Below are 15,257 nucleotides of genomic sequence, written 5' to 3'. Positions count from 1 at the left end.
TTTGCTAGGCGTGATTCTATAAATGGTGCCTACAATGTAAGCGCTGTTAATAGAATCCGGCCTCAAGTGGCTTACCGGCAGCTTTTCTAAGACCTTCCTTTCTGTGTCTTTCTCTTGCTTTCTGGAGCTGCTTTAAAAAGATCATCGATCCATTTAAAAAAACCATTCTTCTCATCAATTACAAATCCTCTTATTGCCATGGTCACAGTTAACTTTCTAACTTACAGCCTACCATCTATGATTGTATTGCAGGTTTGAGTTACTGTGCACATAATATATTCAGTCCAGGATCTAAATGAAATTTCACTAGATGTTGTAGGATTTTTGGGGAAACCTGCTCTGAAAAACCTGCTGTGGCTGTTCTTTACTAGAGTACCGTAATTTAATTTCAGTTCAAGATAGCTTGATCAGATGTAAAGTGGACTGCAAATTTAAGGAACCTTTTGTTTGATCTTGGGTTTGGGGGGTAGATGTTTTAATGGGTTAGGATATGAGGCAGGGTGGGAGTAGTCTCAGGACTGGTATAAGGAAACACTCCTTCACTGTATGTAACAATCTCCCAGTAGAGTAAGGATAACTATGGCAAATTGTAACCGGTAAACTGTATATTATGTGTCAGGTTAGGATAAAACTTGTACTGAAATTATGTATGCTTAACCTGTAACCCGTTCTGAGCTCTTTGGGGGACAACGGGACAGAAAATTAATTAATTAAATAAATAAATAAAATAGAGGTGGCTGAGGCAAAATGGTATTGGAATTCAAGACAGCATGAGACAAACGCAGGAAAAACAAAGCTGGAAGTGAATTAGGAAGAATATGGATGTTTTCTGTCAAGTACCCTTTCTGTCTGAGTAACAGTATCCCATCATACACACTCATTTAAAGATGCAAGGACAGGTTGGCAGTATTTTGTAGCACCGCAAAATAGAATTGCTTCCAGGCTTTTCCTTGTACTTTAAGGCTGTGTTTCTCAACTTGGTCCTGGTGTACCCCCCTTGCCAGTCAGGTTTTTGGAATATCCACAATAAGTATGCATGAAATCAATTTGCATATAATAGAGTTTACGCACATTCATTGTGGATATCCTGAAAACCTGACTGGCAAGGGGATATCCAGGACCAAGTTGAGAAACACTGTTCTAAGGGGGTATATCTGAAGGCATTAGGCTACTTAGGCTGAGCGGTGCTTGTGAAAAAATGGTACCAGGCTGGAGAACGAAATGTAGCTTTCACCACCGGGTATGTTCAAAGGAAATTTCCTCTTACCCACCTCTCCTTCTATATCTTCTATATCTCCTTCTATATCTTATTCCTACTTCTTAAGAAGTGTGTGTGGATGTGTATAATGTATTAGGTATGAGTAAAGTAGGTGATTCATGTGTTCAAATTTTTGTTTGGTTCTGATAAAAGATGCTAGAATTATCCAAATAATTCTTACTATGTTGAGATAATGTTATTCTTAAATATAAGACTAGAAGAAATGATATGCAAAGGCCAAACTGGTCTTCAGTGATAAGTTTCACTATTTCTTAATGACAATTTATAATATATCTGTTTTGTTTTCTAGCTATTGATCTCATAAATAATTTATTGCAAGTAAAAATGAGAAAACGTTACAGCGTGGATAAGACGCTAAGTCATCCATGGTTACAGGTAATGCGTCTTCAACATCCAATAATAATGTGTTTTGTTTTTACTTTGATTGGAAAGAGTATTAACACACTGACATGGAGGGGCATAATATAAAAAAAAACCTCTAAGTCCCCTTTTGGCCTAGGCCCTAAACGCTGAAAGTAGAAGCAGGGAAAATGTCCATTCTCAAAAAAAACATTCAAAAGGAGGTTTTTTAAATAATGGACTGCCTCTACATTCAGCTGTTTAAACCCCCAGACCACCACAATGTCTACACTTACCACATATAATCAGTGAAAAAAAGCCTAAGTCCCAAACGCCCAACACAAGAGCTTTTAGGCAACGGAGGAGCCAGTCCTCTCATGTTTTCCCCTTTTTTCTAGCATCCTCCGGCTTCCCACCAGTCTCACCTTTAAAGTTAATTACAGCAGCCTGTAGAGGATTACCGGTAGCTAAACTGATTTTATTTTCAATATAGTGATTGAAATGTATCAGTTTTGAAAATTTATATCTGGTGTGTATATGAAAAATGAATGGGGAAAAATTGCATTACAATTAGTAAAGGGGATAGGATCTGGGGCAGAGCTTGGGTGGGCCTAGGGAGGTCTGTGGTAGTGGTACTCAGTTGATTTTTGTTAGACTTAGGGGGTACTTAGCTTGAAGTAGTTGAGAAACACTGCTGTAGGCAATCAGCTGGCGCCAGTGCCTCTCCTTCTCTCCGGCCCTCTTCCCTGCTGGCACCCCCTACTGGTGTCTCAGGACCCATCTGGAGGGCCTCTGCACATCTGCGTGAAACATCTGACAGAATAGACTGATGATCCAGTTTTCAAGGAAATTTTGAATCAGGCATCCAAACTGACTGTTAATGATGCAGCAGAACAAGGGATAAGCCTCATTGAAAAATACAATGATACTTTGACAAAAGATGAAGAACAGAAGCAATTTGTTCTTTGGCTGGTGACCAATCACCAAAATAAGCTTCTTTCTGCATTAAAGGTGGTCCTTATGTCATAGACCATTGTTTATTTGTCAAGTGCCTGAGAATTACGATATACTGTTAAGCTTAGCAGTAGTTAAAAAAAAAACAGTAAGGTGGGGCAAACCCTAAACTTTGTATTAAGTAAAATTTTATGTTTTTCATTTTTAAATAAATAAATAAAATTAACCATGTGGACAAACAAAATGTGTAAATTAATTTTTGCTGGACCACCCTAGTATGACACCTCCTTAATCTCCCAATTGTTGATGTCCCTTTCCTTCTTCCTTGAAAACAAAACTGAAAAGGGAACTCTATGACAGCTTTAGGTATTATGGGCACGTAGAAAAGCAAAAAGCAAGCCTGAGGTGTAATCTAGTAGTTAGTGCAATGGACTTTAAACCAAGGGACTCAGGTTCAAATCCCACTACAGCACTTTTTATTTTTATTGTGAGCCCTCCAGAAACAGAAAAATATATACTGTACTGAAATATATTAAATATACATTCAGGTACAGTATGTAATTTTCTGTTTTAAGGATTTGAACCTGGGTCTCTTGATTTAAAGTTTACTGTATTAACCACTAAGTTGCCTTCTGCTCTACAGGGAGGTCTGTGCAGCAATTCTTTTAAGAATGCTGCCAGAGAGATGTCCAAGTCCCTGCTTTTTTGCTGTTCACATATTGGATGTTACAGTTGGTATTATTTGTTTGTTGAGGATGTACAGCATGAACATCCATCTCACATATTTTCAAACAGTAAATCCTGGCATATTTCCTATTGGAAAATACCTGTGAGATGGACATCTCAATTCTGACTTGAATATCCTTTCAAAACTGCCCCTCCACATCTTCTTTAAACCCCCCTCGCTGCATATCTTTTTGGATTTTGCCTTTTTAAGGTAAGGAAAACTAATCAAAATTTGAGCCATTGATTCTTTCCTTGCCAAAATAGAACATCCTTTATTGAATGATTCCACCAAATCCGAGCTGGATACCCCTATCTCTGCTTCAGAAATATCGTTGGCCATTTCCTCCTTGGCCAACAACAAGGCACCTGGACCTGATGGGTTCACTAATGAATTCTTTAAAAAAATTCCATGACCTCTTAGCTCCCCATATGCTCTCAATTACTTCAATTTCATACATAAATCTCCTGATAAACAATTTAACTTTGCTGATGCCACCATTATAGTTTTTCCCAAACCAGAGTCCCCACCCAAGTTAAAAATTACAGACCTGTCTCCCTCCTAAATTTGGATTATAAGATTCTGGTCAAAATTCTGTCCCTGAGACTCAACAAAGTAATCTCCTCTCTTATACATAAAGATCAAGTTGGTTTCATCAAAAACCGATACATTGAAGACAACATACATCTTTTTCATCATATTAATGTGCATGTCAAATTGCTTCAGGATCCAGTGGTGGGTCTGGCCATAGATGTAGAAAAGGCTTTTGATCGAGTTGAATGGCCCTTCTTGTTAAGAGTCCTTCAATGGTTTAATTTCGGACCATACTTATCAACTGGATTAAAACGCTATACTGGCCCTCACGTATCCTGATTAACAACTCTCTTTCCAATAAAATTTCTCTTCAAAGAGGATCCTGACAAGGTTGCCTTCTTTCACCTTTTTATTTAATTTAGCTTTAGAACCTCTTCTTGCCTCTATTCGTCAAAATCCCACAGTTCAAGGCATCACATCCACTGCTAGACAACTCAAACTTGCTGCGGATACTGATGACATTATTCTTTTCTTCCGAGATCCTTGCTCTTCTTTACCTACTCTTATATCCATGGAGGGGCATAATCAAAAAAAGCGTCTAAGTCCCCTTTTGGCCTAAGTCCCTAAAAGTTCAACCCAGAAGCAGGGAAAGTGTCCATAACCAAAACAAACGTCCATGTTTTGATTATGGCCTTCCTCTGCCTAAACGCCCAATCTCCACTACGTCTACAAGTACCCCCACAGCACGTCTACACTTTTTAGCCATAATGAAACAAAAACACGCTTAGGCCACAAACGTCCAACAGAAGGGCTTTTAGGCGAAGGAGGAGCTAGTCCTTCGCCTAAAAGCTGGATTCTGTAACCGGTGCCTGTCAAAAACAACACCGGTTACAGAATCACCCCCCCCCCCAACGATCCAGGCAGGAGGGTGCCCAAGCCCTCCTGCCATGTCAAACCGCGACCCCCCCCCCTTCCAGACAACATCGGGGCAAGAGGGAGCTCAAGCCCTCTTGTCCCCCGACTCCCCGACACGATCGGGGCAAGAGGGAGCCCAAGCCCTCTTGCCCCAGCCAACCGCGGCACCCCCGACACAATCGGGGCAAGAGGGACCTCAAGCCCTCTTGCCCCCCCCCGACTCCCCGACATGATTGGGGCAAGAGGGAGCCCAAGCCCTCTTGCCCCAGCCAACCGCGGCACCCCCGACACGATCGGGGCAAGAGGGAGCTCAAGCCCTTTTGCCCCCCTGACTCCCCAATATGATCGGGGCAAGAGGGAGCCCAAGCCCTCTTGCCTCAGCCAACCGCGGCACCCCCGACATGATCGGGGCAAGAGGGAGCTCAAGCCCTCTTGCCCCCTCGACTCCTCGACACGATTGGGGCAAGAGGGAGCCCAAGCCCTCTTGCCCCGCCGACTCCCCAACTCCCCAACAATATCGGGCCAGAAGGGAGCCCAAACCCTCATGGCCCAGCCGATCCTGCCCCCCCCCCCCCCGACAACATCAGGCCAGGAGGGAGCCAAAACCCTCCTGACCACGGCGACCCCCTACCCCCACCCCGCACTACATTACGGGCAGGAGGGATCCCAGGCCCTCCTGCCCTCGATGCAAACCCCCCTCCCTCCCTCTTGCTCCGATCGTGTCGTGGGTGCCGTGGTTGGCTGGGGCAAGAGGGCTTGAGCTCCCTCTTGCCCCGATGTTGTGTGTGTGTGGGGGGGGAGTGATGCATCGCGGCAGGAGAGATGCCTCATCTCCCCTACCGCGATGCCATCACTCCTCTACCCGAACTGCCGCGGTAGAAGATTGATGGCATCGCGGTAGGGGAGATGAGGCATCTCTCCTGCTGCGATGGTTAGGTTGCCGGGCCGCTGAACTGATGGCTCCAGCGGCCATCAGCTCAGCGGCCCGTTTTTCGGCACTTAGACCTCATTTCTTTTTTATCCTCTTTCTATACCTTCCTTTTTCTTTCCTCCTCCTTTCTCTATACTTCATTTAACCTTTAGCCTTTTTCTTAGGCAATGCTTTGGTTTGGTGGCTAATAGCATAGTGGAATGTACATGTTTTTGTTGACTACGCTGTATTGATATCCAGTGATTTGTACTTTCACTGTATTTGTAAATTTTGACCGTTGTTTATATCCCCAAAATTTCAATAAAACTTTTGAACTAAAAAAAAAAAGATTTGAGAAACATGCAGTCCAGGAGATTTTTCCATAACTAGCTTGGCCTCATTAGATGAGATATGATGAGGGCAGGTTTTAAAGTGACTTCTGTAGTAAATGAAATTTTAGAAAGTATTTTAAACATGTTAATCAGCTGTCAGAAAATTGCCCACCTTATATGAGGCATTTCCAGGATAGAGGTTGTGGTAGAAACTCTACCAACACACATACTTTGGTATTTTCAAAAAGGGAAAGGGGATGGGATTTGATATACCACTTTTCTGTGGTTACAATCAAATCAGTTTACATATTATATACAGGTACTGATTTTGTACCTGGAGCAAAGGCAGCTTAGGTGGCTTGCCCTGAGTTACAAGGAACTCCAGAGAGAATCAAACCTGGTTCCCCTGGTTCTCAGGCCACTCAATAGCCTGTTAGCTACCCACTAGTAAAAAAAAAAAAACCCTGCTTAAAATGGATGTCGAGTATGTGAAAACGTTTTTCTCAGGCAATTTTCAAAGGAGAAAGTTTTTTTTTTAAATGTTTGCTTTGAAAATTTGCAGCTCTGAATGTATTGTGGTTTGAAATTTGCCTCTGTTTCCATAAAATTTAACAGGGGGCTCATTTTACAAAGCGTAATAGCGCACGCTAAACCGCCGGTCACACTAGCCGCTACCACCTCCTCTTGAGTAGGTGGTAGTTTTTCGGCCAGCACAGGGGTTAGCGCGTGATGAAAAGTCACGCGTGTTAAACCCGCTAGCGCGGCTTTGTAAAAGGAGCCCTGGGTTGTAGGAGACCCTTCTAACAAATTACAATTATTTCCTTCTCAGATATGCAAATTAATGTAACTCAGTCCTGATTGAACAGAATACAGAATAGGGTCTGACTTTGGCGTTCACTTTGGTATGCCAGCTTAATATATTTAATTTGTTTTTAAACTTATTTATTCAGTGCACAATTTCTTTGTTCAGGACTACCAGACATGGCTAGACCTCCGAGAGCTTGAACATAAACTTGGAGAGCGTTACATCACACATGAGAGTGATGATTCTCGATGGGAGCAGTACGGAGGAGAAAGCAGTTTGCAGAACCCATTACATCTTACTGAATCACCCATGAAGTGCCAGGAAACCAGCAAGCCTAAGGAAGCAGACATGAAAGCCCTTAGTGAGCGCATCAGCATTCTCTAAACCTTGCTCCCCTTATGTATGTGAAAATGTGCATGGGATGCATATCAGACCCTAATTGGAATTCTAATGCAGCACAGGGTAGAGAATGTCAATTACAACAGGCTTCCTCCCAATTTACCAAGTATGCGTGCAGATCAGCTAGCAAATTGACCATGTGACAGCTGAAACCCATCACAGAACTATAATCTCAGCATCTGGAAATAAACAAATCTAAATAGGTATCCACCTGTCCTAGTACTTTATAGTTTAACTTCTAGGGAAAAACTTTCAGAATTATAAAATAAATTTTATATATCTCTATATATAACAAATACACACTGTACAGCAATGGTTTCATGGCTGTTCCAGGTGCCTGACTCATAAAAACAGCATTGAGCTGTGCAGCACTATTTTGTTCTGAAATTGTCATTTGCTGGGTTATAGAAGGCTTTACTACTCTAAAATCCAGGACTAAGCGTTACAAAGCACTACCTCTCAGACATTACTTTTAGGAGCACTGCAGAAGGTTCCAGATAAGTTGCAGGAGCTGTTTTCTGTACATATCATGCAGAATGTCCTTGGGATTTCTGTATATTACTGCTGGGCCTGTTTCTTTCACTGCTGACCTTCTTGCCAGTTGTATTGTTGAGCTTCTGAGACAATAGACAGATTGAAGTTTTTTCCATTATGCAGAGTTGTGTCAAATAAAAGGGTATAAAAAATGTGAAAAATTGATAAATTGAAAACTTTATAATTGTATTTGACTATGATCTTCATATGACTTTGCCTTAAATGCTTAATACAAATATATTTCAGACTACTTGCTTGATAAGTAACTTCTGAAATTTAAATTAAAATTTTAAAATCCAACATATTTACTGACTTGGTACTTGCTCAAAGAAAAAAAATGAAATATTTAGTTTAATTGCAGTGATGTATGTTAATACTGTGATCAGCACAGTGGAGTAGGAGCTTAGAAAAGGTGAAAGATAAAGATGAGCCCATCAGAAAGTTCAGTAAACCTTATGTAACCCTGGTCTCACTCACACACAGTCTCAGAGCACTGGCCAGCTCTTCAGGTCAGGTACCTGTGACCAGGGCTTACAAAAAGAAAAGTTTGTTTCTTGAACTGGCGTAGGCCGAAGGATCATCACACTCAGTCCTTAATCTCTTGCCAAAGGAATCAAGCTGAGACCAAGGAGCAATTGATAACTAGAACTTTATTTGACCTTGATTGCAGAGTTATTTCTCAAACTATTTACAGTTCACTCTCTTAGAATACTGGCACTGTTCTTAATTTATAATAGTCAATTTGAGACAGACTGAAAACAAATGGAAAACCTATGTTCCACACTATAACTGAGACAGCCACGCCCAACAAAGTAGAACAATAGTCTCTGGATGATACAGGGAAAGTTTATTAAAATGATATGTAAAAATTAAAATATATAAACAATATAATACAAAGCGTTAAAACACTTCTTATGTTCACCAATATAATAATCCATATGATTCAAAAAGCCAGTTAGTTCCAGATGAACATGTAGTGTAAACAAAACCCAGTCTGCTGGCAGTAAAGATCAATTATTTTAAGAAAACTTGGAAGATATTTTATATCGTGACCCTCAACAATACCTTCCTTACATCTATAGTGTCATTTATAAACTAATTATTGCATACAATTATACACATATTCCATCACTGAAAAACAAAAGTTATGAATATTATAAGTGAAGTACACTGAGAGACTCCTGCTCACCAGTCAACTTATAATTAGGCCATTGTCTGGGGAACCATCACCGCGTCACTTAGTTCCCTTAATAAAAGAATGCAAGGAAGCTATTATAGTATATAACATGAGATAAGATCTTAATGCCATAAGTCTGTTCAGTACTTATCTTATATAAGTTCTCAATGTGAAGAATTTCTTCCTCTCAAGTGGAGTGGCTCCTTTTGGTTATCCAGATCTGGACCACCCGTGTATTATAATGTGTGTTACGCCAGTCCAAACAATACAAAAATGCAAAAAAAAAAAATTTAGGTACTCGTTAACTTACGACCGCAATTGGTTCCGACTGACAGGTCGTAAGTTGATCGGGCCTATGTTAAATTATGTTTAACGGCTTCGAACCGACAGTTCATGTGCTCTTTAAATACTGAAGGGAGTGATCGCAACAAGCTACTTCGCACCCCTTCTAAACTTCGGAAGAAGTTCCCGGACCAGCTGGCGGAGCGAGACCAGCTTCCCTGTTCATTCATTTCATTGGCTAGCAGAGCTCGTGCATTTGTTTAAAAAGCTTCGTGTCTAAGCGAATGTTCTTGCTAGCTGCTGAGTGATGCACAGGAACACAGCGACAGAAAAGAGGTGACCAGCTGTTGATGCCGGCTTACTCTCGTGCTGCGTAGTACTGCTGCATAGCGAGACTTGGGAGTGCTGGAAACTGTCATAAAGTCGAACAGTTGTAAATTGCATAGGTTGTAAGTCGACAAGTACCTCTATATACATACATACATACATATATATATATATATATATACATACAGTGGTGCCTCACACAACGAACTTAATTCGTTCCAGGAGCAAGTTTGTTATGCGAAAAGTTCGTTATGTGAAACGCGTTTTCCCATAACAATACATGTTAAAAAAAATTATTTGTTCTGCAGCATAAAATATGCTAAGATGACATAAAAAAAGATAAATTTGTGAAAATGGTGGTCTTGCTGAGGCCAAACTCTTTGACGAGGTCACACTGTTTTACACCACATTCACTCCTTCTAATTATTTCCCGTTTCATTTCAACAGAAATCACCTTCCTGCTTTTTTTAGAAGCCATGATATATAAAAAATATTGAGTTTATCTTAAAAGGACGACTGTATACAGTGAGAGAGGGCAGAGTCTCAGCGGCAAAAACTGGGACTTAACTTTTCTTTTTTTTTTTTTTTTCTAGCATCGGGGAAGCGGCGAGAGTAGCTCCGCCCCCCCCCAACGCATCAGCAGTAGGTGCCGGGCCCCTCCATAAAAGGAGGCGAGCCGACGGTCTGCCACTGCACAGGGAGCCAGGCGAAGGGCTGTGAGAGAGGGCAGTTAAGCGCAGTGACTAACGACTGCCTGCAGTGCCTGCGCGGAAGGATGCAATACATCGGCAGCTCGGGCGACTTCGTTGTGTGAAACGAAGTTCGTTGTATGAATCAAGACATGAAGTTCGTTGTGTGCAGCGTTCGCTGTGCGAGGCGTTCGTTATGCGAGGCACCACTGTATATATAAATATCAGCATTCCTAACAATGGCACTTGCACTGCTTCATCTTCAAATCTATCACTTCATCACAACCAATGAACGCATACACAATTCTTTGTGGACAAATTATTTGGCCACAGTTTTATTAACAACCAAACCCATCTTCCAGGCCATCCACTTAATCACAATCTTGACTATCAACTAGTTGGTGCCAAGCTAGCTGTTTCCACAATCCCAACACTGTAGTCATGTTAACATCCACATTATTCCCTTCCCTCCCCCAAAGAGACCTGCTTTGTCCCCCAGCCTCAGCACTACTTGTAGCAGTATGGCATACAAGTAATCCACCCCAAAATTCGATTTAATAACTTCAACAAACCGATTGGCCCTGGAAGATTCCCCATTCTGCCACAGCAGTGACAGCTAATGCTTGTCACTGCTGCAGCCAACAGAAGTACCATAAAGAGATTCCAAAAAATCTTGAACAGTAGATAAAAAGATATCTAAACCAATATCAGATAAATGGATACCATCTGGCCTAAACAAGCCTGGACAATCAACAGTTAACAAATCAGGTGTCAAAACCATGCCCCCCAAAGCACTCACACATCTGGACACCTCCACATTAACCCATTTCCTAAGACACTCAATCCCTCTAGCATTCCTGGCCCCTGTCCAAACTAAACGAGGGATAATCTGAGACCAAACCACCCTAATAGAAGGAAAAGAACAAACAACTGCACAAAATTGCACTTCATCTGTCTGTTCAACTCAATGTCCCTCACCTGACATAAATCGTTACCTCCCAAATGAACAAGAATCAAGTCAGGGTAAGACTATCGTTCAACATTAAATACAGTAGGCAATAATTGGTTCCATTGCATTCCACGAAGTCCCATCCAATGAATCATGATACCCAAGTGAGACAGGCCAAGATTGGACCCCCTGGCGAGATTCAACTGCATGCTTTCCGGTCCAAAATATGAATGAGTGCCCAAACATCCAAATGCAGATTTCCACAGGCAAAGCCTATAAACTAGCAAAGAAAATAAAACAAGAAATTATTAAGGAACAGCCCCACACACAACCCAAATATTTATTGAAAACCCAGTGCCCCAATCACTGAATAAATGCTGGGGACCCACCCCTAACCACTGCAAAAGATGCTGCATCGATTCAAGAAGAGTGAGTCCCAAACAAATGGGTCCAAACCCACACTACCCAAAGCCTTATTCAGTACCACCCAAAACTGAAAGCGAGTCACAGGAGTCCCATCAGCATGAATCAACCAATACAGTCCACCCAGTGGCTGCAAAGCAGCATAGGAATGAACCAAAGAGACAGGACAAAAAGACAAATGGGAAGACCTCTGCAAATGAACCCACACACCCGTCCCCAATTGATCCATTTTGGATCTACGGATACAAAAATAAAGCAGAAAAAAACCATAGCAGACCAGTCCTACCAACGGCAACAAAGAGGACTGTGGATGCACAGGCAGCAGGGAAAAGGCGGACTCAATATCAGCCTTAGCCATTAGTGCACCCCAGCCCAAGGCAAGCAACATCTCCACAGCACAATCAAAAGACGCATAATGCACTGAACAGAAACAAGGGTCAATAAAAGCATTCTCACCCGCTCCCAGGGGATAAGACAAATTATGTATCAACTGTAACTTACCCAACTCCTTCTTAGGCACTACCCCCAATGGAGAAAGGACCAGTAATTCTACCCAACTGAATCTCTTTGCCCAGCATATACTGGACCACATCAGGATGAGCAGAAACAGAAGAAGCATTTTGACAGGGGTGAATAAGCAAAGGACCCTTAAAAGGAATAATGAAGCCATTAGTAAAACCATAAAAACAAAAAAAATGACCCCAAAATATCCAGAAAGAAAATCCAGAAGAAACCAAAAGAAGCTCTGTGGAATGACGATGTTCCTTAATATACTTTATTTGAAAATGTCAAAGTTCCAAAGGTACACTAAAATCATCCACATAAAAGTAAAGTAATCCACATAAAAGCCTTAAAGGACCTAGTCTGCTAGGGATTCAGGACCCAACATGGTCCACGTTTCGACAAAAAATCTTATTCAGGGGTCCTATAAATAATGAGGGGTATGTTAAGAATATATGTAAGTTATGAAAGGTAGTGGTTATAAAATCTGAAACTCACAGCTGATGGAATGAGATAAGGGGAAGGATACTGGATGGAATTGGGTTGGAGGGAAAGAGAGCCAGTCATTGTGGCAGGGGGTAGAGAGTGGAGGACATCAATATTGGTTACTGCAGTGAGCATGATGGAGAAAAGAAATAGTGTCTCCATTAAAAGTCCACCCTAGATTCCAGAAAGCCCATTCTCCTGATATTCAGCTTACAGTGGTCAGCATCAGGGCCGGATTAACGGATAGGCCCAGGAGGCATGTGCCTAGGGCCCGAAATTGTGAGGGGATCCACTCACCGTCACCTTTCAAATTTTTTTTTTTAATGGCCATGACAACAAGATCGGGCTCCCCTATGATAACAGCAAGATTGGGCCACCCACTCTGATGACAGCAAGATCGGGCCTCCCCTCCCACCGATGACAGCAAGATCAGCCCCCTCCCCTGATGACAGCAAGATCAGCCCCCCTGATGACAGTAAGATCGGCCCCCCCTCCCGATGACAGCAAGATCAGGCCCCACCACGGCATCGACAGCAAGATCAGCCACAGCACCTGCAAGCGGTGCTCAGCCCAAAGTTCCCCTCTGAGGCAGCTTCCTGTTTCTGCCTGGGAAGTGTTGGGTTAAGCATCGCTTGCAGGTGCTGTGGCTGATCTTGTGGCATTCTTCGCTGCATCTATGGGATGTATGCAGGAGCCTCTGCAGCAGGTGAGCGCCGTGGGTGGGGTGGCTCCGGGATGCGTGAAGAGGGAGTTCCGGTGGTGGTGATAGGGTGTTTGCTGCAGGTGTTGGGAGCAGTGGGGAAGGAGGAAGAGGAGTAGCTGGTGGCGTCAAGGGTACTACAAACTGCAGCTCCTCTGAGAAGTGCGTAGAGGGGTAGCAGGGCCTGGATGCAGTGGGGAAGAAGGAGCTGGAGAGGAGTGCAGGCTGCAAGCACCCTGAGGAGCTGAGGGGGAGGAGCAGAGGTCGGAAACCTTCGGAGGAGCATGAGAAGGTGGTGGGGAGGGTTACAGTAATGGGACCACAATGGTGGAACGCCCTCCCTCAGTATATTAGAATCGAACATGACATTGCAACATTTAAAAAACTTTTAAAAACTTACTTATTTAAAGACGCTTTTAATTCTTGAAATTTTTATCTGCTTTAGGAATACCCTTTTAAACTGTGCTTTGGTAACTCTAAACCTTACCTCCTGTTTTTTCCCTTTTTACTACATTGTAACATTTAAAATCTTTTAATAACTTATTCATTCAAAGATGCTTTTATTTCTGAAATTTTTATCTGCTTTAGGGATACCCCTTAAATTGTGCATTGGCAATTTTAAACCTTACCTTTTGTTCTTCCCTTTTTATTTAACCCAACATTGTAATCTTTTAATTTTTTCCTTACCCCTTATGTATGTTTTTAATGAAAGTTATATTGTTATAAGATAGATATTTGTTATATAATAGTTTCTCTGCTTTCTTTAATTAGACTATGTACATCGCCTAGCAATTTTAATAGGCGATTCATCAAATGCATAAATAAACTTGAAACTTGAAACTTACAGGCCGCAAACCCTCCAAAGAACAATGAATAATGTAAGTGGTGACCCACGCGAAGGTGAGGGGAAGGGAGGGAGATGGGCCTGGGATGGAGGCTCAGAGTGGGAGAGAGAGAGAGAAAGGGGCAGTTGGGCAGATATGAAAGTGGGAAAAAGGGAGAGAGAGAAGAGGGCAGATGGATGTCAGTTGAGAGGGGAAAGCAGATGCTGAATGGAAGTGGAGAAAGAGAACACATACTGGATGGAAGGAGGGGAGAAAGAAAAAGACATATGCTGGATGGGTGGAAGAAGAGAGTTAGTGAGATAGTGGAGGTGTGAAGGAAAGGGTGGCAATCTGTGGGTAGGCACAGTGAAAAGAGGGAAACTGAGGACTGAATAGTAAAAGAGAATTTAATTTAGTCAGAAGAAGAAAATAGAGAAGAGAGAGATGCCAGAGCATGGGGGGAAAGGGGGGAAGGAAACTGAAATATCAGATCTGAGTGGAGGAAATAAGAAGAGAGAGGGAAATGGAAGGAGAGAGATGCCAGCCCATGAGGGGAACAGAGGGAAGAAGATGAATGCAAGACCAAGGGGGCAGGAGGAGAAATGGAAAGATGCAAAGAGGTTGGCAGACAGTTTCTGGAAGGGATGAAAGGAAGAAAATGACAAGATGAGGAAAGCAGAAACTGGGAGACGAAGGTTGTTAGGTGTCATCAACGCGTGCTCGAGTCCTAGTCCAATGTTAGATGAATATTGGAGAAGAGCAAAGAACACCAAAACCCTCTATACCTTTACTTCATCGATTACAGCAAAGCTATTGATTGTGTGGATTACAATAAACTATGAAGAACTTTAGTGCAAATGAGAATACCCAAATTCAGCTGATAGAGAGCCTATATGAAAATCAAGATGACAAAGGTAGAAAAAAAATTATATTTTTTAATTTTTTTGTTATAGGATAAAGTAGTATTGTAGCTTTGTTGATAAATGTTTATAAATAGAAAATGGAAATACGGTAATCGTTTTATTGGACTAATTTTAATACATTTTTGACTAACTTTTAGAGGCCAAATTCTCCTTCCTCAGGTCAGGACAGGATACTGTAACAGCAGTATACTTTACTGACCTAAGGAAAGAGGGTTTGACCTCTGAAACCTAATTAAAAAATGCATTAGTCC

General features: G+C 42.0%; 1 protein-coding gene across 9 annotated transcripts in view; it reads left to right on the top strand.

Annotated features, from left to right (window-relative positions):
- The window catches only part of PRKD1 (protein kinase D1), a 289,583-nt gene extending 281,563 nt beyond the window's left edge, over nucleotides 1-8,020 (top strand). For 6 of the 9 annotated variants that reach the window (XM_033952189.1, XM_033952190.1, XM_033952192.1 and 3 more), the window contains 2 exons: nucleotides 1,569-1,654; nucleotides 6,958-8,020. In XM_033952189.1, coding sequence (XP_033808080.1) covers nucleotides 1,569-1,654; nucleotides 6,958-7,176 — 305 coding nt within the window. In that variant the 3' untranslated portion in view covers nucleotides 7,177-8,020. Of the gene's footprint in view, nucleotides 1-1,568; nucleotides 1,655-6,957 lie in introns of those variants that run through there. The other 3 variants (XM_033952191.1, XM_033952193.1, XM_033952196.1) reach the window with 2 other exon arrangements.
- Nucleotides 8,021-15,257: the final 7,237 nt, after the last annotated feature.

This window comes from Geotrypetes seraphini, chromosome 7, assembly GCF_902459505.1.
Source record: "Geotrypetes seraphini chromosome 7, aGeoSer1.1, whole genome shotgun sequence".
Taxonomy (NCBI): Eukaryota; Metazoa; Chordata; class Amphibia; order Gymnophiona; family Dermophiidae; genus Geotrypetes; species Geotrypetes seraphini.
Note: the sequence above shows the minus strand (reverse complement) of the source record. Positions and strands in the feature narration are given on the sequence as shown.